The 25478-nt window shown below is 36.0% G+C and overlaps 3 protein-coding genes across 4 annotated transcripts; 2 read left to right on the forward strand and 1 right to left on the reverse strand.

Moving 5' to 3' along the window:
• The first annotated feature begins 1489 nt into the window (after positions 1 to 1489).
• Positions 1490 to 4475, forward strand: LOC132161864 (protein trichome birefringence-like 3). The gene is made up of 6 exons (XM_059572069.1): positions 1490 to 1720; positions 1810 to 2047; positions 2678 to 2849; positions 3125 to 3324; positions 3605 to 3763; positions 3862 to 4475. The coding sequence occupies exons 1-6, from the start codon at positions 1522 to 1524 to the stop codon at positions 4193 to 4195; spliced, it is 1302 nt and encodes a 433-aa protein (XP_059428052.1). The 5' UTR covers positions 1490 to 1521; the 3' UTR covers positions 4196 to 4475.
• Positions 4476 to 9285: 4810 nt separating this feature from the next.
• LOC132191351 (protein SCO1 homolog 1, mitochondrial) lies at positions 9286 to 13470 on the forward strand. The gene is made up of 7 exons (XM_059606314.1): positions 9286 to 9506; positions 9675 to 9863; positions 9986 to 10076; positions 11045 to 11257; positions 12396 to 12485; positions 12606 to 12738; positions 13023 to 13470. The coding sequence occupies exons 1-7, from the start codon at positions 9369 to 9371 to the stop codon at positions 13129 to 13131; spliced, it is 963 nt and encodes a 320-aa protein (XP_059462297.1). The 5' UTR covers positions 9286 to 9368; the 3' UTR covers positions 13132 to 13470.
• Positions 13471 to 14641: 1171 nt separating this feature from the next.
• Positions 14642 to 24867, reverse strand: LOC132191349 (AMP deaminase). 2 transcript variants are annotated; one of them, XM_059606311.1, is made up of 20 exons: positions 24372 to 24867; positions 22547 to 22728; positions 22099 to 22306; positions 21103 to 21281; positions 20968 to 21019; positions 20735 to 20862; positions 20442 to 20621; positions 20142 to 20209; positions 19862 to 20004; positions 19679 to 19740; positions 19151 to 19264; positions 18466 to 18606; positions 17927 to 18079; positions 17252 to 17305; positions 17064 to 17174; positions 16809 to 16982; positions 16650 to 16730; positions 15723 to 15821; positions 15347 to 15423; positions 14642 to 15213 (listed from the first exon to the last, which is right to left on the reverse strand). In XM_059606311.1, exons 1-19 carry the CDS (start codon positions 24736 to 24738, stop codon positions 15355 to 15357), a joined length of 2565 nt encoding a protein of 854 aa, XP_059462294.1. In that variant the 5' UTR covers positions 24739 to 24867; the 3' UTR covers positions 14642 to 15213; positions 15347 to 15354. The 2 variants fall into 2 exon arrangements, with proteins under 2 accessions (XP_059462294.1, XP_059462295.1); XM_059606312.1 differs by having other exon boundaries at positions 14642 to 15216.
• Between the last annotated feature and the right edge of the window lie 611 nt (positions 24868 to 25478).

A 25478-nucleotide genomic window follows, 5' to 3' on the forward strand; every position in this document is an offset into this window, starting at 1 on the left:
TACATTAATGTATATACCAAATTAATATGTTATTGATAATACATTGCTGCGGTGACAATGCTTTACATCATTATTCCCCAGCATGATCTTTCAACAAATAGCTGACCCTTAACAGCCTGCGATGGGATCTAATGATTGCCAGTTCATAAATTAATTTCAATCACTTACTGCACCTGATCTAGTGGAAATGAATTGATTAACACAACTGAGGAGGATGGCATGATATATAATATATATAATCCTTCATAATTAGTGGGACACCTTGTAGGCTTGTAATGATTAACATGATATCAAAAAACAAAAATTCTTAGATTTAGTTCGGATTAGACTCCTTAAAATTTAAGGAGGAATGAATTAAAGTATTAGAATATTAATTAAACGATTAAATTTTTCGTTTTTGACGTAAGTTTAACATAGACAATTCAAACTATGTTTGATCAACCTCAACTAATCTTATATATCTAGGTAAGGGAGATAGCCATGTTGAATTTTGACACATTGAAAAGGATAGACGGAGTTTTATAATTAGTTCAGTTGAAAACCGTTATTTAGTAAACTGTTATACGATTGTTATAAAATTGAAATGCTGATTTTTGTAGTCGTATACACTACCAAAAAAAAAAAAGAGAAAAAAAGAACAAAAAAAAAAGAAAAAGAAAAAAAAAAGGAGGCTTTAGTGATGGTTTATTAGTTATGGTTTAGGGCCTTAAACCGTCACTACTTAAGTAGTGACGATTTAATAGTGACGCATATGAGGAGTACTGAATTTAAGTAGGACCTTAATTAAATTGTCACTACTTAAGTAGTGGCGATTTAATAGTGACGCATATGAAGAGTAGTGAATTTAATAGTGATGCATATGGTTTTTCAAAAAACTATCACCAATTTATTAAATTCCGAAATATATATATTCCATTTAGGATTACTCTGTCAACATATATTAATCATTAGTGAAAGACATTTCTTATGGTCCCCAATCTGCGTCACCCATATATATGTTCCACAAACCTGCCGGCTCCTTTCTATTCAGTGATTACAACCCTCGGCCTTTCTCAGTGACCATCAATCTTCCAAGGACACAAGTCCATTACTATTATGGAAAACATACGGTATTGATAGAGTAAATTTTACCAATTCCAGTTGAAACAGATCTCTGAATAGAAGTCATAAGAGAGAGGGAGCTAGAGATTCCTTTAACAATCATTAATTCTAGCAACAAATTACCTAGTCCCACCTAATGTTGGCTCTAAAAGGTCAACATGATGGCCATACACAGTGGTTGGACCATCACATAAGCTTACGCTATAAGCCTGAAAAGATACGGGGAGCCCAAGATGTTAGCCTTTCAACTATTATTGCCTGCTAACCCCCATTACACTTTGCAATAGATAATAACCCAACTATACAAGGCTTTAGCTTTACTCTTACTCAAAAACCCCATAAAAATGTACCCCAGAAACCTCTTCGACAAGTCCTCATCATTCTGTTGCACAAGTTTTCATTCTCTTGCTACCTGAGGCCATGAGTTTAGCACCTTCTACTTCAGCCACAATGAAACCTTCCAGAGGAAGGCCACCTCTTCCCATTATTGTGGCCATAGTGATCTGTGCTTTGGCCTTCATAGCTCTCTTCTATACAGAAACGGTTACTTTTCTTTCTTCCAGATCCATTTTCAAGCATAAATATTCCTGTTCCAGGAAAAATGCTGCCAGAAAATCTAGTAAGTCCACAACATGTTTCTGATTATTGATGTTTTATTTCCTTCCACAATTGATTCTAATGTTGTAATGTCATTTTCCATTAACGCAGATGACAGAACTGGAGAGAATGATGTGGATGAGTCCCTTGTAGATGATAGGTTCGAATTTGACCCAGAGGAATGCAATGTTGCTAACGGAAAGTGGGTGTTCAACAGTTCAATCAAGCCCTTGTACTCAGACAGAACCTGCCCGTATCTTGATAGGCAAGTTTCTTGCGTCAAGAATGGACGGCCGGATTCTGACTACCGTCACTGGGAATGGCAGCCGGAAGATTGTACCTTGCCTAGGTTGATATACATGTTCAACATTTGATTTTTTTTTTTTTTTTTTTTTTTTTTTTTTTTTAAAATTATAATGGGAGTATCTGGGCAAAACCCCAACTAAATTTTCGGGACACCGTGCAAGGCGTCTCCTTTGCCGGGTAGGGTATGGTTCGAGCTTTAGGTAGCGGGCGTAACCAAAAGGATTATTTATGATCTGTTTGAGATTATGATTTCAATAAGTGTAATTTTAAAAATTGCATTTTTGAAATCACTACTTTTTAAAATCGTAAAAACGTTTGGTAAAACATGTTAAAAAATACATTTTTTTATCAAATATTTGTTATGCGAAATCGTGATTTTGGTTTAAATTCGCGTTTTTTCAAATAAGCATCCTCTAACCTGCTTATTGAAATTGTAGATTTTTTTCTTATTTTAAATTAAGTGTTTTTTAAATAGCAATGTCAAACACCTTATGTTTTGCGATATTTTTTAAAAACGCAGATTATTCTTTTATACAAGCAATCTCTTGGGTTAACATTTGAATATTATTTTATACAAGTTTAATCTATCAGGATGGAAATTAAACAAAAGCACATTTTGAGTGCATGATTCTGCATGGATATGATTCTATTTATCTAATTATTTTTTTGACAGGTTTAATCCAGAGCTCGCTCTTAAGAAACTGCGAGGAAAGAGGATATTGTTTGTAGGAGATTCACTGCAACGAGGTCAATGGCAATCTTTCGTCTGTATGGTGGAATCCATCATACCTGAGGACAAGAAGTCCATGAGACGGGGCCGCTCTCTTTCAGTCTTCAAAGCCAAGGTATATATAGATGATTGATTAATTCTGTACTTTTCAAAAAGGAAAACAAAAAAAAACAAAAAAAACTATGTGAATAAACTTTAAGATAAAGTTTTTATTCAAATTGAGTTACATGTGTTCAAAATGCATGTAATTCTCATACAGATTTAATAAAACTTTGTCATAGTTTCTAAATCATGCCATAGAGTGGTAAGTTCAAGCAAATTTAGAGGTTATAAGAGGGGTTTGTGCTAATTAAACAGAAAGGTAATAATCTCTTCCACCCATCCTTTCAGGAATATAATGCTTCTATTGAATTCTATTGGGCCCCATTTCTTGTGGAGTCCAATTCAGATCTCCACATTATAGCAGATCCAAAGAAGAGAATACTGAAAGTGGATTCTGTTTCAAAGCATGCCAAAAGTTGGGTAGGAGTGGATATCCTTGTCTTCAATACCTACGTTTGGTGGATGAGTGGTCTTAGACTCAAAACACTGTAAGTTTTCTTGGAACATAATTCATATGACACAACAAATTGGACATCATCATCTTCATCACTTAGTGCGTTTTCTCGTGCCAAAAAAGTGTAATTTTAAACCAAATTATAAAAAAGTATTTTAAAAGTTAAATTATAATTTTAATAAAGTTTAAGTTTACTTTTAAAAATTACACGTTTTAAAATAGCTATTTTTGGAACCGCAAACTCAAATATATAAGTTCATATAAGTTTCTGCAGCACCATTATTTAAAGCTAACATGTGTGTGCTTGAGCTCAGATGGGGATCATTTGCAAATGGGGAAGAAGGGTATGAAGAGCTGGATACACCAGTTGCTTACAGAATAGGTTTGAAGACGTGGGCCAACTGGGTCGACTCAACTGTTAATCCCAATAAAACCCGTGTCTTCTTCACCACCATGTCCCCTACACACACTAGGTCTCTCTCTCTCTCTGAGCGTTTCTCACAACTCATATATGAAATTAATGTTCTTCTCGCTAATGATTCTACACAAAATTCGAATTTCTTCTCTTCAGAAGCGAAGACTGGAATAGAAAGAATGGGACAAAATGTTTCAACGAGACAAAGCCAGTGATGAAAAAGAAGCACTGGGGAACTGGTTCCGACAAGAAGATCATGAGCGTTGTAACAAATGTTGTGCAGAAAATGAAAGTTCCAGTTACGGTCATCAACATAACACAAATCTCCGAGTACCGAATTGATGCCCACGCATCGGTTTACACAGAGACCGGGGGTAAACTGTTAACTGATGAGCAGAAAGCCGACCCAATGCACCATGCAGATTGCATACATTGGTGTTTGCCAGGAGTCCCAGACACATGGAATCAAATATTTTTGGCACATTTGTAGAAAAAACAAAAAAATCTACACCGACCCATATGTTTTTGTCACAACAAGACATCAATTATACATAGCTTTTGATTTCTTATGTCCAAATCCTTTGATTTGATGGGGACTATGCCACTTTTGGAGTCTAATAGCGGGGTGAATGGAGGATTTTATCTAGTTAAGCGTTTGGTAAAATCGTGGTTTGATTTTTAAAATTTTGATTCAGCCCTTAAATTTTTGTGTTTTTTCAAATGCACCTCCTTCTTGTGGTTTCAAAACATATACATATTCTTTTAATGTTTTCAAACAGTTTTTTTTTTTTTCCAAAGGATATGGATATGGATTGTAAGCTACTACAACAAACCAAGGATTCAAGGAATATCTCAATCTACTACAACAGAGTATAAAGATAATTCAGTCACTGTATAGAAGTTTTGATTCTTTCAAACTCTGTTTTGTAACATTTCAGTTGTGTGTAAACTCCTTTGTTTGTTGTAATCATTTCTATATATACAATACAAACCTCTCAAAGATTTACAGAGAGGGAGAATTATTTTTCACTCTAAATACTGTTCTAAAAATGGTATGAGAGCCGCCCAAAGACTAACCCAAATTTTCAAACGTAACACTTTTCACGATTTTGTTTAAAAGCGCGTGTTTGACCTGAAAAATTATGAGACCAAATGAACTCAAATATTCATAAGTCAAACAGAAGACAAGTAACAAACATTATGTCAAAAGATCTAACATTAGATGTCAAAAAATCCTTAAAAATAAGGAAACTTATGAAAGAGAACAAAAGGAGCAGAAGATACAATAGAATAGTTTTGGTACTTAGTAGAATATTAAGAAATTGGATGGTGCATATTGAAGTAACTGTTAGAGAACAAGCCATTAGGAGGACATGTTTTAATGTTTAGTTAGTACATAAACTCATGTTAAAGTCCACGTCTTCCAAAAGCTCAATCTATTGGAATTTTCAACATTAAAATTGTTCTATCAAATAAAATTTGCCTTTTTGTTTGTAATTTTGTTTTATTTTTCTGAAACAATCACAGTTCCTTTAGTTGGTACTTGTTAAAATTTCCTATCACCTACAAATACAATACACCATTTTGAGAAGATATTTCAGGGCAAAAGAATTGTAAGAATGGGAATATATTTCAATCATTTTCACTCCGGTGCATGTTAGGATTATCGAGACTATACGATTTAGTGAAAAATAAAGAAAAATGGAGAGAAAATAATATACAAAGAATTTACATGGTTTCACTCCATTTTACTCATTTCGCTTACGCTCCTACCATATGGCTTTTATATTAGAGATTGGTGTTACTTTTCTCTTAAGAATATGAACAATCATCCCTATATATATATATTTGGTTTACCAAACAAATACAAGATCAGAAGATTAAGAACAATGGTCTTGTTATGTTATGAAATTTTTATTTAACATGGGTAGGAGATGCTGTGGATTAGAAGTTATTTTATAGTTTTAATAAAAATATATAATTAAAAAAGACAATCAAAATGAACACCAAAGCCTGTCCAAAGGGCAGCTCTAATCAGAAGATGGGCCAATGGGTTGGGCTTGTAGGCCTTGGGCCATAAGTCCATAATCCTACGCCAACCTCGAAGACTCGCCAATATAGTGAGGCTCACGCTTCCAACTGCCGCAATCGGTTCCTGGTGTGTTGGAAAAGCTGAAGGCTCTTCTTCGTCGCTGCGCCATTCGCCAACGTTTCTCAGGTGAAAATCGATCAAATCCTTCCCTACATTTCTTAGGGTTACCAACTTCTGCTCTGGATTTTAGGTGTTCCATTTTGTATTTAAAAGCCTATCAATTTGTTTGAGCTATTCTGTAGTAATTTTTTAGGGTTTGGTATTTGCAAATTCATGAATTTGGGATAGGGTTTTGTTAAATCTTGTACGTGCTTGTGCTGATTGGGTTTCATTTTTTGTGTGATTGATTTTTGACAGTGGCGCACTTGAAGATACGATCATGGCGGGTGGGAATTTCATGCACAGAGTTATGTCTTACCTCGTGAATGAGCTTCTCGTTAATAGCCTTGCCAACAGGTACCTTGCCTACTGGTCCTATACTCTTCCGTGATTGCTTGTATTTTTGGTGTTTTGTTTGATATGTAAGATGATTATCTTAAATAAACGAAGCTTCTTTCTCTGGCCTGCGGGACTATTCCTGATTGGCTCGTTCATTTGAAGCGAAAGAACCTCAAATTTTCGATTTGGTTTGATCTTGTCTGCCGTGTATAATATTTACGCGCCGCAGCTTACGAAGTTTGAGAAAATTTTACTTTTCTCCGATTAGTTATGTTATTTTCAGTTTGATTGATTGTAATTCGGCATGTGTCAAAGGCTATAGGGTAAGGTGTCCTTTAAAATATGTTTTCACTGGTTGTTATTGCGATGGGGGCTATGGGGGCATTCCTGAGCAATCAGATTGAGTATCTGACAAATGTTAAAACATATAGAGAAAGCTTGAGATTCATGGTTTATTGAATGGGAAGCGATGTATTTGAAGTTTTATCATTAAACCTTCTCAATTAGGCCATCTGGGAGTAATCCGATCCTGATTGACTTGCATCCTTTAGCGAAACAATCTTAAAACTTCCTGTTTTACTTTCATCTGCAGTGCGACTGTAAAGTTCTGCAGACTAGGTAGTTTAAGAAAATTTCACCATGAGAATATTTGTCATGTTGTGTTTTGGTTTCTTTTTATATTCTTTGATTCTTCATTTCCGCTAATTCCGTAATATTAGTGGGAGATTGAATATTGAGGTACATGGTTTACTGAACGGATGAATTGTATGGATCCAAGTAGATTCTGATTTTGTGAAATTGGAAAATGGCTGCTAAATAAAGGGCAGTCTTTCTCACACAAATGACATAGGTAGGGTGTCAATGATATGCATTTCTTATAATGTACGGTAACCCCCCTCCCCCCGGCAGCGGTTTTTTCCTCTGAATCTGCTAAATAAAGTGCAAGCCATGCAACAATTTAAAACTGAGGGCTTATGCTACTTGTTTTTATTTTTTATATTTAATCCTTTTAATGATTGTTTAACTTGGTGTGTGCACATTAGATGAACCAGTAATCCATTGTTTTTAATATAATGTTTTGTTGTGGTTTCTCAGCCCCACATTCCAGAGGTTTGCTGTGAGAACATCAAAGAGGATTGAGGACATTTCGGTTAAGGGTATGTGTCTATTTTTCCAATCATTATAGTTTCCATTATTCTACTCTTCTGGGCATTTATTAGTTATTTGGTGATGGTTTGTCCATGCAGCTGCACAAAAGAAAGAAGAAATTGCTGAGCAGATGAAGGATATCTCTAAGAACTTCGAGGTTGGATTCTATGTTATCTCCTTTTCGCATATTATTCATTCATTTGCTTAAAGATTGTATAGCTAGCTTATAACCATATTTATTGTATTTGTTGCAGTCTTTCAAAAATCAGTGAAGCGCTGTGATTGTCCTGGCATTGCGCCCATTTGTATATGAATGATTTTCCTTACTCTTCTTCTGTGAGATTGATGAAAATGAGTTTTTGTAATTTTAGGATGTGGACATCAGATTTTATCCCAAGGAAAGATCTTGTACCTTTAAGCCTTCTGCTAAAATAAATTTCGGTTTTGTATTAGTAATAGTTATTTTTGTCTCTGACCACATAGTGTGGGCGTGTAGTGGTGGATTAATGGGACTTTGGTTTTCCTCGATTAGCCGAACTGTTGTACAGGTCCTGAAATATGGATCGAGGAGTTGATGTCTACAACAACATTAAGGTGGACGCACTTGAACGCTGCGTTTTCTGGAAGGAATTATTCGCTCAAGGTTTTGTGTGTTTTGATATTTGGGGTTGTGTTGCGCAATCAATGTCGCCCTTCTCGATAGGGTGTCATGTTGGGGGAAAGTATAAGCTTAATTTTCAAAAGCCAATTATTTAAAAGTTGTCTATAAAATCATTTAAACTTCGGTATAATAAAAGCCAGCTTTAAATCAAAATTTAATCCCTTTAAAAAAAAAAAATTAAAATTTAATACTTCGGTTGTACAATAGCAGTTGATATTTTATAGACCATTGTATTTAAAATGAAGGGTTATAATTTTGTAACATGAGATGAGATTTTCTAATTTTGAGTAATTGGAAGGGATCTTAATCCTTGTTATTAATGAGTGCAAAGAACCAGATGTGTGAAAGTACTTTAAGGTTGGGTGAATAATTTAGTTAAAAAGTTTCAAATTGAGTAGAAAAATTTCATCAAATGTTTTCACTGTTTGTCTTTTAAGACTCGATAGGAGCATGCAAATATTGGCAGAAACTTATAGAGTAGAGGCCTGAGGGAACTTGAGAAACTATTGGCAGTCGGCAAGCAAAACCATCCTGTTGCAGTGGATGCATCGGTTAAGAAAAGTAAATGATCAACAATTAAGCTTTAATATCATCTTTGAGGGGGATGCTGAAGTGGTGGTCAAGGCTATAAATGTTAATGTCTCTATGTGTAGCAATTATGGACAAATCATTGAGGATATTAGAAGAGTTTTACCTAGATTCAAAAAATGGGAGGTGTTGCATGTCAAGCGGGAAGCTAATGAGGCAGCCCATGGTCTGGCAAAACTTGCAGCACGGGAAAAAAATGGAAAAAGTTTGGATGGAGGAGATTCTCGGTAGCATTTATTCTATTAAAACTTTAGAGCATTTTGCTCTTTTTGAAGACTCTAGATTTGATTATGAAATGAAGTCAAAGCTATATATATATATATATATATATATATATATATGAAGTAAATGATCAAGGAAAGTAAGTAAATGATCAACAACAAAGATTTAATTTGAAAGTGAAATAAAATAAAATGTGTATATTTTAACAGATCTTATCCTAATATAATAATGAAATGAAAGTATTGCGAAAGTTTTTCCCAAAAAAAAAAAAAATGGAACTAAATCAGGTATGAGGTTTTATTTCTTTTCTTTTTTTTTTTTTTTGGTTTTTCCTCTGTTTGTCGCTTTTAGTTCTCCACGTAGGCCTAAGGGCCCAATCTCTCGTGCGCGAAATCCAGATCGGCTCTAAATCCGAATAATCCGACCCGGTAACCGAACGCAAAACCCCTTCAGAAAACCCCTACTCGCGCTTCAGAAGGCTTTTTGGCTGGGAAGATCCTCTTTGCACCATCAATGGCGACCATCATTTCGCGAAACGTGAATCATCTCCGCTACGTCAATCGCTGTCTCAGCCAATTCAGAAGATTGCCGATACGTTCTCCACCGCTCGCCGATACGGCTCCTCTCCGAACACTTCCTATTCTTCAATCGGTTCGTGATTAAGTTGAGAGATTTTCTTTTTTATTTGTTTTTTTCTTTTTTCTTTTTTCTTTTTTTCGTTTCTTCTATATGATTTTTCCTGTAGTTTCAATCCTCTATGCTTTTGTTCTTTTATTTTCAAGTTTACTTGACATTCGAAACTGAGATTAGACATTTCAGGTCGTACCTCTAGGGTTCGGAATTCAGTCTTTAGCAATATATCAGAGATGTCTGTTTGGTACTTCTACTGCCTCTGTTAATCCGGAAAATCAAGCACCAAACAGTTCTGGAGAGGCTAACTCTGGCAATGGAAAACATTCTGGAGGATCACATCAGAGTAATGAATCTGGAAAATCTGTTCGAGGAGGGGTAAGATCTACTGCTCTATACAATGCCTATTTGTTTTTTTCCAGTTAATACGAAAATTCATTAATTCCGTTAGTTTTGCGAATTTTTTGGTCTTTGTGAGTTGATCGAATCTCCTTTCGCAGCCTGTTTCATGGTTGAGTTTTCTTTTGCTCATTGCTACGGGCGCAGGATTGATCTTCTACTACGACAAGCAAAAGAAACAACATATTGAAGGTAGATTACTATGGTGAGTAGGATATGTATGTTAGTTGTGACTGTAAAATTATCTCACGAGGAATGGTTACTGGATGGGTCTTATTGCGTTGATGCAAGACTTGAGTAACAAACTAATATTTTTGACAATATACTATAGAATTTTTTATTTTTTTATTGGAAAGTTACACGCACTTGATGGGACTTGAACTCAACCTCACCCTTCACCTTGTGTCTAGATGCATGCAAATGGATTGAGTTTATATATATATATATATGAGCAATGCCCCAGCAGCTCTTGGTTGCATTTTCTGTTGCCAGACTATTTGCTGGTATCAATATTGTATATTGATCAATTTATTAATGTTATGGTATTTGTTTTGGGTCTTATTTAAATAAATTAAATAAAAAATAAGAAGAAGATTCTTTTCTACGCTGTATTGGCTTCAATGTTATTTGTTTCCATGTCCTTGTATGTGGAAGGATAGATAAAATATGAAGAAATTACAAAATTTTCAGGCTGAAGAACATACTCTGGTTATGTAATCTTTGGAGTTGGGATATGAAGTTGCTTGCTTTTGTGTTGTCGGAACATTTGTGTTGTGATGCACTTTTGTTCAACGTGTTATTTTACATTCTGTGACATTATTGTTTTGCTGATGTTTATTGCTACACTGGTCATAAAATATGTACGTGAACACATCTAGACACCTGATTATTGATCTGCCGAATATGGTATACGCCTTATACATTTCAATGATTCTTTCGCTTTTTATTCTTGTTCATTTTCTATAATGTCTGTTGTATTTACATTAGAGGTTGAAGAAAATTTTGTACCACCAAATATTGGTTAAATGCACTGATTATGCTTCTAGTTCTTCTGATTTTTAATGAATAGCCTATTTTTAAGACTGGTTTCTGGTTTACAGCATCTGTGTCTCCTTGATCCTCTCAAGATATTATTTGGTAACTTTTCTAATTTTCTGCAGAAATTACTAGTGCTTCAGAGGCAGTAAAACAGGGACCATCTGTGGGACAGGCAGCCATTGGGGGCCCATTTAATCTTATCAATCATGATGGGAAGCATGTTACTGAAAAGGACCTTTTAGGAAAATGGACATTGATATATTTTGGCTTCACTCACTGCCCTGACATCTGCCCAGAGGAGCTACAGAAGCTAGTTGCTGCAGTTGATAAAATAAGTAAGTTTCTGATGTTTATTTGTGGGCACTTGGGGGATCTATAGCTGCAAATAAAAAATTGGCACATCAGTAGTATCTGACAGAGCAGCTCGTGTCATGTTTGGCATTATCTTAGTTACTCTCATTCCAAATATAGAACAAGAAAGAACAACTCCTTTAGATGATTATATTGTTTTGTCATATCTGAAGGTCGTTACAGGGGCATGTTAGATTAGTTATGTTTTTAGTGATTGGCAGTATATTTTCCCTGCCTATGAACTTAAATTCTGAATGCTGTCACCTGCTCATAGCCCTTTAGAAGCCCTCAGACAGTTTGTCCAATTGATAAAGTTCAGTCCTTTCTTCATAGTGTGATTTTCCAGAAAGGATACTCTTTAAGACTTTTTTGATGGCGATCAAGTTTAGAATGGGGTTGACATGAATGTCTTAGTTGTGACAAAATCAAACAAACAACAAATACTCCTTCCAGAAGTTTTGTTTCTGATGTGTGTGGTATTGTGTCATTAATTTTTGTTTTCCACTGACTAATGCAAGAATGTCAGAGCATGTCTTCGTATGTTGGTATGTGAGAATTGTGTTCAAGCTAGTAATCCAAAAGCTATCCAGATGCCATCAATTTGCTTAATTTAGCGTTCATGTTGTCCTTTATTGGATCTTTGATTTTCTTAATTTTATTTTTTGAGACGTGCATTGTTGCGTAGATAGTTATTTCAACAGCCGGTCAGATTGGTGTCTCGATACGTAGCCTAGTTTGATCCAGTCGATGCAATGGACTGTACAAGCATTAAAACTGTATGGATATAAAATTAACTTCTTGCAATTTGGGAGGAGTTGAAAGATGTGCAATATTAATTAGCGGTACTACTGGTTGACCCTCTTTGGACCAGTCACCCAGAATCTTGACCAGGTCAATATCTGCTCTGGGTTTGATGACTATGGTTGCAAACTCTGTGGTTGTGTAATGGTGCAGTGATGGTGAGGGGGAAGGAAGGTCTTCACTCATTCCATTCATTTATTGCCTGTGGTGAGGTGGACTCACAACAAACAAAGGGGGAAGGCTTGCTTCCTGTAGCCCTATTTTAGTAGACTAGGCTTGGTAATCGTATGGTATCCTAAGTTTCTTCTTTCATGCTTGCAGAGGAAAAAGCAGGGATTGAAATTGTACCTGTTTTCATCTCTGTTGATCCCGAGAGGGACACTGTTGAGCAAGTAGGCGAATATGTCAAAGGTGCTTCTTAATGTACATTGCTTGCTAGTTTTGACTATATTTTGGTTGATCTTAGTTTATTTTATTTTTTTTTTTTTTTTTGATAGTTTAATTCTGTAATTTACTTTTTCACTAATCCAGAGTTCCATCCAAAGTTAATTGGGCTAACTGGTACCCCGGACGAGATACGGAGTGTTGCTCGTGCATATCGAGTTTATTATATGAAGACAGCAGAGGAAGACTCTGATTATCTTGTCGATCACTCGATAGTCATGTACGTATCAGTTTTTTTATTTGGGTTCCTTGCACCTCAATTTTCAACCTATTGTGTGGTTTATCTGTTATCAACTTCCATCTATAATATCATCATATTACTTGATCTATGATGGTGGCATGTTTCTAATGTTATGTTTTTAATGTCTGTTAATAAATGTTCTTGTTAAACAGTCCTAGTTAATTTCAAATATGATTCTTTCTTCTTCTTCTTTTTGTAAGTAAATATGACAATATTTGAAATAGACGTATTGCAAATATTACAATATTGGGAATCTTGTGCAGGTACTTGATGGGTCCTGATATGAAATTTGTAAAATTCTTTGGGAAAAACAATGATGTTGATTCACTTGCTGATGGCGTGATCAAAGAGATCAAGCAGTACAAGAAATAGAGCATTTATTTTATACTTCTTCCTCTATAAATGCTTTTTGTATGGTCAATTTTGAAGCTTCTCTTCGTACAAACTACTTTTTTTGAATTCCTGTAGTATTGCGGGCAATGTAATGTGATTGTTCTCAGGAGGTAATTGTTCTTCCTGGGATTAGAAAATTTTGAGATAGTTGCGAACAAATGAGCCAGACTGGGTTAGATAACAGTTAGTCCTGACAAATTCTGGATGGAGCTCGGGCTAGTTGTTTGAAGTCTGGACCGAGCATGGAACAAGCTTGTGAGCCTGCCAGTATTGCTACATGTTTGAATAAGAAAGAAAACTGCATGGCTTTTAGGCCACAAGTCCTCGCAAATTGAAATGAAAAGTATTGATTTAATCATGATTTAAATTATGTGCTATCCTATTGGATGATACCACATAATTTAAATTATTTAAAAGACTGCCAACAATGAAAACAGCATAAAATAGGTCCATGAAATTGATGTTGTCTATTTCATTTGAAATTTAGAGGATCTTATTGTTATGGCGTCTACAAAGATTGAAACGTGTAGCTTTGAACATGTTACTATTTTAGTATATAAAAGATGTGCTGAAAAAGTGGGTGTTTGGTGAAAAAACTTTCTTAAAAATATTTTTTTTGCTCTTAAAAAACAAGGTGTGGAAAAAAATCGTTATAAAGCTTGAAAATGAGGCTTTTTTAACTAAGCTATTTCAAGCTTTTTCTATAGACAACTCTTATTTTTAAATGATTTCAAAAAAAAAAAAAAAAAACTCTTATTTTTAAATGTAATCTTAAATAAGCTCCGACTACTTTTCAACTTGTCTCTCTTCTAGCCTTTCTTGTTAGGGTTGGACTGAGTTTAAAGAGTGTTGGTAAAGATATTACAAATTTTAGATGTAGTAATTTAAATTTACATGATAAATATTACCTTAAGTAGTAAATAATTAAATTTATCTATTAAATTTTGTTGCTTAATTATTTTCAAGTTCGTAAGTACCAAATTTTGTAATAAAAGCTGTCGCCAGTACTATTCTGAACATTTTGTAATAGGTTAGCCTGGCCTACATGTTTTATCTTTAGACCCAACGGGCTAGGTTGGGCTGATTCTAATAATTAGGCCTGATCAAATTACGGGATCAGGAACTCAGGTGAGCCTTGGCGTTTAAAGTCTGGACCTGGACAAGTCCAGAAGTGATGCCACATGTACAACAAAATGTTTTTTTGTTAAAAAGAGACATCTACACCAAGATTACGAAAAGCTAATCTTCGCTGTGAACTAACCTCTCCACAAAAATCAAATGAAGAAAATCCTTATCCTTCTACCATTGGACCTAACAGAATGCTCCAACTTGCACATAAAGAAACAATAAAAATAAAAGGCTGCACAGGCACAATAGAGCCCACAGACTGAACTACCAACAACTCAGTGGCACGAAGCCAGCACATGAAGATAAAATACCAAAGCAGGTTCAAGGCTGGGTTTCTCTACCAATTCGCAAAATGTATATAGACACTAGAGGACAGTTCATCTTATTTATAACCGACTGCAAAACATCGATTTATTGTTCCGTTCCGTTTCTCTCCATGAGATATGAGAAATGACCACATTTATAAAGATATAAGAGCCAAAATTTAATAGGGCAAGAGACTACTTTCCCTTCTTGCCATGGGAAAGCATTACATTGTAGCGTTTTACATATAACTAGCTGCAACGTTCAAAATAAGAAAAACCCTATGATTATCTAGTTCTAGTTATAACCTACGGAGTTACTACAAAATATCACTGCCATTATTTGCTCAGAGGAGAGATGGACACCTTACTGCTATAGGATATATTCCAGAGTGAGAATCTGCCTCAGACAATGGCGCCATTAGATAATATATTATAATTTGTGAATGCGCCATCAGATGGCTCCGTTGTCTTCAGATCACGTTTAACTTCTGTTCGCAAGCTGCTTCAGCTATAGCCAAATTTCAGCTTGCATGCCAGAATTATATATACTCTCTCTTTCATGCAGGATGAGCAAGTGCAAAGTAAGTTCCTTGCCCCCAACAAATAAGCAGAACTCAGATTTCCTTGCCTGCTTCAACAAATAAGCAGAACTAGATTAACCAATTGATTTCTATTGAAGAAATTCCAGTAACGACATCGAAATTAATTGAATGGCTTCTTGTAAAATTGTGTGAATTCAAGGATAGATCAGGCAGAGGTACCTTGCACATCACTTTTCCACTTCTTGAGGGATAATGGCCTTGCCCAGATAAACCTGTTGCATCTCCTCTCTCCAGATCTGCGAACATCATAATCACATCATAGTTCTCCTTAAACACCTAGTCTATTTGTTTCAGCAGAAATAAAATAAAGAATATTAATAATATAGGACATATTTGTGATCTTTCTGATTTCATTATGTGATCTTGTGATGTTTACCACATAAGAAAAAGGGAGAGTGGGGGGGACACATAGAGCAGGGGAAAAAGGGAGTGGGTAAGAGCGAGAGAAAGAGAGGGGGGAGAGAGAGTTGAGGCTTCATTATAACCAAATATGCACATCTTAGAGTGGCAGAGCAAAAGGGCATTAAAATCATACCGTGTCACGGAATTCCAAACGAATATGAGGCACATTAGTTCTGTGAATGTCGTTTCCATTCGGTCCTCTCTTGAAGTACTCTTTCCCAATCCAGTGCGACTGAAACAGAAATTCAAATGGATCAGGTACAGTAATAGGCAGATGACAAAGCATTTGTATGAAATTGAGACGTCATTTGAATATCATGAAAGTTTGTTTCATCTTTTCTCAAGAATTTAAAATAACTAGAACTAAGTTCAGTCAATTTGGTTCAATGATATAACTATCTTATTGATTGATCAGCCATGGATCAGGAAAAGTGCATGCCGTATAGAGGCATCAATCAAAGAATCTCAATACTTGGCAAAAGGGTGACTTGTAAAATGTTTGTTCAGAAAAGCAATAATACGCGATTACAACTTGTAGTTAGAATTGATGGTATTTGGATCAATTGGCAATAGACAAAAGCAAAAAGGTTCCCTACCGAGACAGAGCCTAAATGCACTAGAAGCTATGCAGTGGCCGCTTTTGTATAGGTGAATGCTTTATTAAGAGAGCACCTAACACGCATTTCCAATACATGCACACACAGACACGCATGCACTAATAAAGTGTCCACAACAGTAGAACACAAATCAGATGGAAAGAGTTGGGTGAAGGTGACAGCTGTCACAATATCTTTGCAGCAAGGGTAAAGAAGATGTAATAAATTAGTCAGTATATTGGATCATTCAAATGAAGACAGATGACTAATCTTGTGAAGAATATCCTGATCATGCTAAATTTTTGAAATAATGGACTAGAACTCCATGTAGAAGGGGGAACACGATGTCGGTTTCAATAATCGCCAGCCCCTCTTCTTCATTTGTACATAAAGGGGACAGCTACAAATCACCATAGTTTCCTAAATATCAGCACGTCATCAGCCGTCAGGATAAGAGTATGTACCTTCAAGGCATGCGAGAATCCTGATTGGTAGACTGAATTACGGGCAATCTCGCATAGATCACACGAACTGAGCTTCCACACCTGTAACAATGGCCATGAATATATTTCGGCTTCTATGTATGTATGTATGTATTCAAGAGAAACAGAGAGAGAACTCACAGAAGCAGCTATGCTATATTCTTCCACCAAAGGTTCTTTTGTTAAGTGTATTTGCAGAGGATCATCAGTAGAAAGAGAAACATTGAGACCCCGTAGGAAAAACATAGGAAATGGATTCCGATGATAGTCCAAAAATAAGGAATTGTTGCTCAGTGGAGACATAGCCAGACCAATCTGATAACCAACATAAAATGTTAAGATAAACCAATATTGCAACTAATCAAATCATGATATCAATCCCAAAACATATCCTACCTGCGCTAGATAATACAGATATTGAAGTACAGGCGATTTTCTCAAATTGATTCCATGTGCAATATTATGAGCTGTAAGAAAGGTTGCCGCAAGGTGGTCGATATCACCAGCCTGAAAATATTGCCATACATGAGACACCCACACCATCTAACATCTGTATAAAAGCAGAAAAAATATTGCATAAATACCTCTCCAGAATGTGGACGGAATTTTATTGTTGTCATGTCTTTTGATTCACGAAGCTGAAAATAGTAACATCTAAGTGGTCAGAAATATTGCACTTGTCACAATTACAAAAACAACACAAAACAACATTGAAAACAAGCTACTTGTTAAATCAGACTCTTTTAAAAAAACATATAAATAGAAAATAAAAAAATAAAAAACCTATTTGTTAAGTTCATTGTCAAGACAACTTTTCCTGCTGCTGTCTACTCTCTGGAAGGAAAGGAATGCTAGAATCTCTAGAAATGAGGGCAAGGATTAAGCTAAGATTCTGGAAGGGCTCAATTGGTGTGTTGAAAAGCTGTTTGCCAACCTCAGTGAAATGCAGAGTAGGAATACAGCTTCCCAATTTTTTCCTTTATTTATTTTATTCTTCTTCTGATGAATGCAGCTTCCCAAGCTATGTGTAGGAGGAAATGCTACTCCAGTAAATTACCATAAAAACATGTCCAAATTTGAATTATTTCAGATTTATAATTCCATTCAGGAAGTTAAATAATGTCAAGAAGGCATACCCAAGTTGCATCATTTTATTTCTTATAAAAAGAAGACAAAAGGAGGGGATAGGAAAAATAGTTAAGCAACTCTAACGAGTACTCGTAATAAATTATAAGAATGATTGTGGTGGCAGTACACACCTTGTTTAGCGTGTAGAGGTTAGCATAACAGTAATACACATAGTATGAAAATGCCGGATTGAATACATTGGTCCACTGGGCCGGTGTGGGCATGTGTTTTGTGGGGCGTCTTTCAGGCTTACTTTCATCATCCACCAAGTCCAATCCAACAACCTGAACAAGCAAACACGACAAGTCAGACATCTAAGCAGATAAATCTTATACATAGAAGATTAATAAAACAAAAGGACAACCTCAACCTCTTACAGGCGTACTCTGATGGTAAGCCTGCAATCAAGCTCACCTTAAATTATTTGGGCGTGATGCACTTAAAAGAATCTGATGACCATGGTAAACCAAATCCATGACATAGGAAGAGGTTGAAGAAGTTCCATGAAAATCAAGTTTCATGTAAATAAGTTGTGTGTTTGTGAGTAGCCCAGTTTCATAGCAGTTCAATATTTTTTAAAACAAAACTTAGCATCAAGTTAACTGAAAAACCTCTTACAAAAACCTCTTACATGAAAATGAGAAGATTTTATACAGAAGAGACTGAATACCTGCTTCAAGAAAACATGCAACTGAGGATGTGAATCTGGATCCACAGTAACCTCAAATAGTGGAATAAAGATATTGTCAAGAATGTTCTGAAATGATGTAACAATTCCCATTTCCTTGTACACATTGTACAATCGTGGAAGCTGAAAAGATAAAAGGAATTGCACTCAGGTAACTTAAGATACATTGACCAGATTCAACGATTTTATTCTACAAAAGAAGCAAGTCGAAGACAGTTCCCAAAAATCCTACAATATTCCAGCATCCTCAATGCGGATGGCATTAAAGAATAAAATAAAAATAAAACAAAAAAATTCAGGTGCAATATAATAGTTATATGATTGCTAAGACTAACAAAAAACCACCACCTATCCTAAAAGTCTAAGTTGGTTGGAAATGTTGAATTTAATCATTTAATTAATATTTAAACACTACATCGCATGTGGGACCAGACAACACGTAAACTATTTAATTGAAATGAGGGTAAGTGACAAACAAGTTTCGAACTCAAGATTTTTCCTCTTAAACTATTTCATATCACCGCTTATCCTAAAAGTTTGAGCCAATAGGAAATGGTGAATATTCATTACCTTTAACGGAGACATTGTCAAAAATGTCTAAAGTTTCCATTTCAGCAATATATAATATAAATTTGTTATTTGATTTAGGTCAGATTCTTGTGAGTACCTGAATCAGCCAAACAACATTCTCACTGTACAATTCATTATTCACTATCCAACTAGCCATTTGATCCCACTCACTTTGCTTCCTACCATATATTGATACTCTGTATTCAGCCATCTGCAGCAACAAAATGAAGCATCAGAAATCAGTAGTGTTAAAATATACATAAATGAAACACAATGGTAGATTGAGCGGGGGACTAAAATATTAGGGGGACATTGCAAAAACGATAGTAGTTAGAGGGGGTAGATGTAGTTAACCCTTCAAAATATTTGCACACCAAACAGTACACAACTCAAACTACCTCCATCTACTTTTTAAAAAGGAAAAAAAAAATGAAGTGAGATTAGAAATAAATTTATGAACTTAGATTGTACTTTCAGTCTTGTTCCCTCTTATCTAATAAGCATTGTATTTTTAGTATTTGCTCCCTCTCAGCTGACAAAGAATCAAGCTAATGACATAAAAGCCAAAGCAGAAAGTTCACTATAAAATAATAACATATAAATGAACAGGAAAACAAGGAAGAACCTGATATTTACTCGCAGCAAGATCAGAAAACACTTGCTTTGTCAGCTCAGCAAGGAAACGACCTATTCAATAAGAGAATACAGACTCTATATAATAACTGACTTATAGTGACAAGGGGATAAGTGGCTTGCAGCAAGAATAGTTCAAGCATGTCTAGTAATTAAGAAAACTAGCTAGATATACCTTGGATGAGATTATCTTGCTTAAGGAAAATCTCCCTGAGCCTACTTTGACCACAAGGGTTATACTTAAGATTGAACTTATCAAAGCGATGAAAAGTACTCTTGTCTGCATGAACATCCAAAAGGTCAACATTCAGATCATACCTGTTCAAAAAAATGCAAAGAGAGATCACAAACTGTTTCAAAATAAACAAATAACTCGGATCACAACTAATTATAACAAAGAGCACAGACATCTATCCTTTTTTTTTTTTGGTGAAAACACAAGAAGGTTTCATTACCCAGTTAGATCCAAGCTCTCAAATACTTCTTTCAAGGTCAGATATGTCCCATCTCGAAATATCACAACCTTAAAAAAGGTAAACAAATGTCAAGGCTTTGGAGAAATACAATCCATGTTATTTTGCCAACAAAAAAAGAAAAAACGTTATTAGCATCCATCATTACGTGAACCTGAAGGATTGTATTAAACAGGTGCCATTGCTGGCATGAAAACAATTTAGCCTTAGAAATGGATAAGTGCATTCAATGAAAAAAGTAACCACCAGACAGAAGCATGTGACAACACATCAGTAGAATACCTCATCAGGCTCCTTCCTCAGCTTTGACTTTATAAACCTTAAAAGATGTTTCTGGTTCATGCATGCCGAGTGATGAACATGTGTATCAACTTTCCGGACATTATAGAAGTCACGATGTGGAGCACTTTTCTGAGCAAGAAATTCTCTATCCGCATTAAGCATCAAATGAAGATTGAATTTCTGAAAGGTACACAAATGAGCACAATGTCAAAAACAAAATTATTATTATCATAAGATATAAGACATTATCATGCATCTTAATCACTAATAGTCTTCAAAAGAAAACTATCTACTTGTTCCAGAAGATTCAGCCGATGATGGCATAGAGTTCTAATATTCCCTGCTGCAATAACTCGAAGTATGTGATGCAGGTCAGTGAAAAAGGCTGTCGCATCGGCAACAGGGAAAAGCTCTTCTTTCGCTGCGAAAGAACACGTAAACATGCATAAAGATCCCAGTAGATGAACACAAATTTGTAAATTAAAATAAGCAAAAGAAGTCCAGCAACCAAATCTCTTGGACTTACAATCTTTATTTCCATAGACATGAATGACCCCATCTTGCATCTCAAAGTAATGCTGCATAAATAATAGAACATGTTGTTAAAAATATAGGAGTGTGAGTACAAACCTTAGCATATTGCATATCAAAGTAAACTTACATCAGACTTTCCCTCAGGAATATAAGAGAATGGCTCAAGATTAGGCTTTGGAGTACTGGGATCAGATATAACCTCTTTGTCCCATGGAGCCGCTGCTTCCCTGAAAACATATCTTTTTCGCAATTCAAGGCATTCTTGAAGAACAATATAGGCCTCCACTTCATCGGATGATGGCACCTCTGGTCAAATATACAGATTTAGAAAATAGCAATAATTGAGACTTGATCATGAACGTGCAGATCTTAATATATAATTGGAAACATTGGAAGCAACAAGCTCAAATAATTTATGAAGGAGTAAATACATTGGAAGTGACAAGCTTAAATAACACTAATCCTCCTGAAACCTTTTTTTATTTATTGGTAAGTTACACGCACCAGTAGGACTTAAACCCATGACCTCACCCTCCACCTTGCTACAAAGGAAGTACCATTTGATCTAAAGCTCATTGGCAACTTACCCCCTCAATCTACCACCCAATTTGCAATGTCTCCTCAACATTCCAATTTTGTAATGTACCCTACCAATTTACCACGCAAGTTGGAATGTCTCCCTCCTGTTAGAATTTTTTGTTAAATCCTATAGAGGGGTTATAATGGACATTTCACAAGACTGAAAATGATAAAAATATATTGCTTAAGATTAAAAATAAAAATAAAGGGTATATTTGTATTTTTTAAAAAAAAAATTCATGGGGGTAAAACATTTTACATCACATGTGGGTCACATGATGCGCTTGCAATTTAAGTAACAGAGAATCCCAACATAGGGGCGACATTGCAAATTGAGTGGTAGATTGGTAGGGTACATTGCAAAAATTGAACATTAGGGGCATTGCAAATTGGATGCTATAGATTGAGGGGGTAAGTTCAGTTTTCCCAATAAACTAATATAAGTACTTCCAAAAACAATTGACACTATATATCTTAAGTAGTTCAAGCAAATAATGTACATTAAATAAAGATGAATTAAATAAAGATGATAGGCAACCAGTACCAGTAGGGGCTATTTTAAGTCGGGCAAAAGTTTCTTGTTCTGGCTCTTTCCTGAGAATATCAGCTGCAATTGGGTCAGGTTGAACACCATGTAGGTCACCAGACACGCTATGGGATCGAATCATACTGGAGGCAGCAATAGGCATCTGCTCACCACTGGCCTTAATGTGGTCTGGTAAATTCTCATATAGGGTTTTACTCTCTGGCCCCTGCACCAAGAAAGGTAGAAAAGCAACCCTTCAGCTTCTCAACGAAGTTTTCATTCACAAGAGAAACAAATTCTTTGAAGAATGACCAAGACATGCAGTATGTGAAATTGCCACATTATTTCAGAGAGGGAAGAAAATTGGAGTTTGCTTGCAGTGAGATAAAAAAAATAAAATTAAAAATTAAAAAAAAAAAAGAAAAAAAAAGAAAAAAGTGCTCTTATAAGTGCATAATAAACTTACAGCATTTCCATTCGTATGCAGATACGTTATATCTAGTTTAGCATTGTCAGTCATGTTATCTTCATCATCAGATCCTTCTACACTCTCAAAGGCACTGGCACTTGCAACAGGAGACTTGGGAGAAGTTGGTCTGAGAAGAGAACTACTTCTCTTAGTTGAACTTGCAAGCCCAGAAGATTTCCCTGACAAAAAAGAAATATGTTCCTAATCAGCAAAAGAGGAAGGCATCAAATCTCACCACCACCACACTCCCAAAAAAAAAAAAAAAAGTGAGAGAGAAGATAATCCAGATGACACAAGGCACATTTAAACATTCTTACTTTCCTAGGACTGGAGGATTTGGTGTTACTAAATACCAGTGGAGGCTGTGGAGCTAAAGCTGATGCCATTACTAAAAGCAGGCAAGGAATGGATTCCTCGTTATGCATCTTTAGACCATAATATAGTTAATCGATTAAGAAAAGGAAAAGGTCTCCCAATTCTGATTCCTTAAGTGATCAATAATGTTCTTGGTCTGCTAATTAAGCCATTTCTTTGGATTCCAAGCTAGGAAAACTTGGTGGTAGATGCTTTGAGAAAGACAACAGATCCTACCCACGAGAACTTCGTGATGGACAATATTCCACTTGGCATTAGTTTCTTTTAAACTATGTTGTTGTCTTTTTTTTCCTTCAGTTGAGGATTTTCCTTCCACCCTGTAATTTCTTCCCTCTTATGATAAGAAGAAGATCTCATATTTTTAACAAAAAGGAAAAGAAAAAATTGCAAGCTGATGGAATTTACAGTTACTTTAGTAGTGGGCAGGCTGTTAGTTGACCAAAAATCAGGTGTGTAGTTCACAAATAGACAACTGTCTAATCAAAAAGGAGAATATGAACCCTATAAATTGAGATACTCAAAAATGACCAAGAAGTGAATAACCCAGGAAAATATGTAATATTGCTAAGAATATAAGTGGTGAGCATATGTTAATCAATCATTGTAAAATGCCAACTGCAAAGTCCCATATGACACAACACATGAAAGATTACATAGAGAGAGTTTTGGCGTCCTAAAATATGGGAAAGCAAGGGCGTTTGGTTAGATGGAACTAGAAGAGACAACGGGGCATTGCATTATTTCATATCCTATCACTAAAAAAGGCTAGGAATACAAACAATGTTTTTGTGCTCCAGAATATGTAGAGTGATACCTCTAACCACATGGTGAAACCAAGTTTTTCCTCACTACTTCACTTTATACATTGTAAGGCATTTTACACCAACCATACCACCGAAAATTTTCAATAAAAATGGCAAACTAGGAATGAACGTGTAAACCGTTTGTTATGAACCACCAGCCAGGGATCCCAATCATCCAGTACCCCAGCTAAACTCCAATTGCCCTATCCCAATTTTCCATAAGCACAGGCACTATACTATAATGCACAATTATATAATAATACAACTCTTCCATTAACTGCTATGCTTCTTAAAATTAAATAATAAAATATAGCAAATTCACGATGCGCTTCTTCATGAAAACTACTCCCCATCACATATACAACATCAATCCAAAATAAATTCATCAAATATAACTATTCCAATCCATACTACCATAAATTAACATTTAAAAAAAAATCCAATATAATGCAGATAAGAGTCTTGATCCTATCCATAATTAAATGTACAAAAAAGGCGCTAATACTCCTCAAATTCGTTTATCCAATACGAAACACTACTATCATTTCAATTATTAAAAGCATCACAAACGATTTTGAATTTTGCAAAGCCAAAGTTCATGATCATCAATCACTCTCCGGGTGAGTAATCCGACAGAGCCATACCTTCCGGGAGCGTGTGCAGCCTCGGCAACCCGACCGGAATCCCATCCACGTTGAGGGGACCGTTGCTGCGCCGCTCCTCGACACCGCCGTCGACTCCTCCGGCGATCTTAGTGACATCCGGAAGCGAAGCGGAGCTGCGCCTGTAGTATCCGCTCCCCTTCCGGCGCGTGTGGTGCCCACGCCGCTTCTTCTGGTGCTGCGGCGAGTCGAGGTCCGAGTTATCCTCCCTCTCCCTGTCCCTCTCCACCGTCTTCGCGAACTCCAGCAACTGCGTTAGGGTTTTCCGGTGCATATAATACGCCGAAACGGCCACCACCGAGGCTCCCACCAGAGCCGCCACCGCCAAATGTAGCGCGTACGCGTCCATCAAACCCTCACTTCCTTCCTCCTACACACTCTTACGAGCGTAAACACCGTTTCCGTTGAGAAAGATAGAGGCAAAACAAAGAGAGAAAACCCTACCAAGCAGCTCAGCTGAGGAGAGAACAGAGAGAACCTCCGTTTTCTTTTCTATTCGAAGCGAGCCTCGCTTCAGTATTTATAGCCCGAGAAAGCGACGAGCACATTTTCTCTCTCCCTCAGTTATTTTTTATTTATTTTGGGAGTGATTTCCTACTTTCTACTTTTCACTCTACTTTTGGACTCTTCAAGTGCTTGCTTCGTATTATCGCCGCTTTCGCCATTTTGTTTGTTGATAGTGGGAGTACGATTTTGGTGCTTAATTATTTGATTTCTTTAGGTATGGGGCCTTTTGGGGTTTTAATTAATAAAATTGAGGGAGGTGGGGCTGTCGTTTAGTGGAGTGGACCAGGGCTCTGAAGGAGGGTGTGGGATTGGGAGGTGAAATGGTGTTCGTGTTATTTGAGTTGTGGAGTGCGTGTCGTTTTCGTTATCCATGCGCATATACATGTACGCCAGATATCAGATATGCCAGGTAGTTGCTCATACACGTGTTAAAAGGAGGAATATTATTGCGTAAAATCATTTATGAATTAGCATTTTTACTTACCCTTAATCAAGCTTTTTTGGATTAATTTTTTCAAATACAGTTATTAAATTAAATTGATGTTTTTAAAGTACCTTATTTTTAAATATATTTTCAACCAA

The sequence above is a fragment of the Corylus avellana genome, chromosome ca9 (assembly GCF_901000735.1).
Source record: "Corylus avellana chromosome ca9, CavTom2PMs-1.0".
Classification (NCBI taxonomy): Eukaryota; Viridiplantae; Streptophyta; class Magnoliopsida; order Fagales; family Betulaceae; genus Corylus; species Corylus avellana.

Excerpts from the sequence above, each read along its gene's own strand:
- LOC132161864 (XM_059572069.1), top strand. The coding sequence starts at position 1,522 with ATGAGTTTAGCACCTTCTACTTCAGCCACAATGAAACCTTCCAGAGGA. Across the intron at positions 2,048-2,677 it reads GAAGATTGTACCTTGCCTAG|GTTTAATCCAGAGCTCGCTC; the intron begins GTTGATATACAT and ends TTTTTTTGACAG. Across the intron at positions 2,850-3,124 it reads TTTCAGTCTTCAAAGCCAAG|GAATATAATGCTTCTATTGA; the intron begins GTATATATAGAT and ends CCATCCTTTCAG.
- LOC132191351 (XM_059606314.1), top strand. The coding sequence starts at position 9,369 with ATGGCGACCATCATTTCGCGAAACGTGAATCATCTCCGCTACGTCAAT. Across the intron at positions 10,077-11,044 it reads AAAGAAACAACATATTGAAG|AAATTACTAGTGCTTCAGAG; the intron begins GTAGATTACTAT and ends AATTTTCTGCAG. Across the intron at positions 11,258-12,395 it reads TGCTGCAGTTGATAAAATAA|AGGAAAAAGCAGGGATTGAA; the intron begins GTAAGTTTCTGA and ends TCATGCTTGCAG.
- LOC132191349 (XM_059606311.1), bottom strand. The coding sequence starts at position 24,738 with ATGGACGCGTACGCGCTACATTTGGCGGTGGCGGCTCTGGTGGGAGCC. Across the intron at positions 19,265-19,678 it reads TTGCTGCGAGTAAATATCAG|ATGGCTGAATACAGAGTATC; the intron begins GTTCTTCCTTGT and ends TTGTTGCTGCAG. Across the intron at positions 18,080-18,465 it reads TGCATGTTTTCTTGAAGCAG|GTTGTTGGATTGGACTTGGT; the intron begins GTATTCAGTCTC and ends TTGCTTGTTCAG.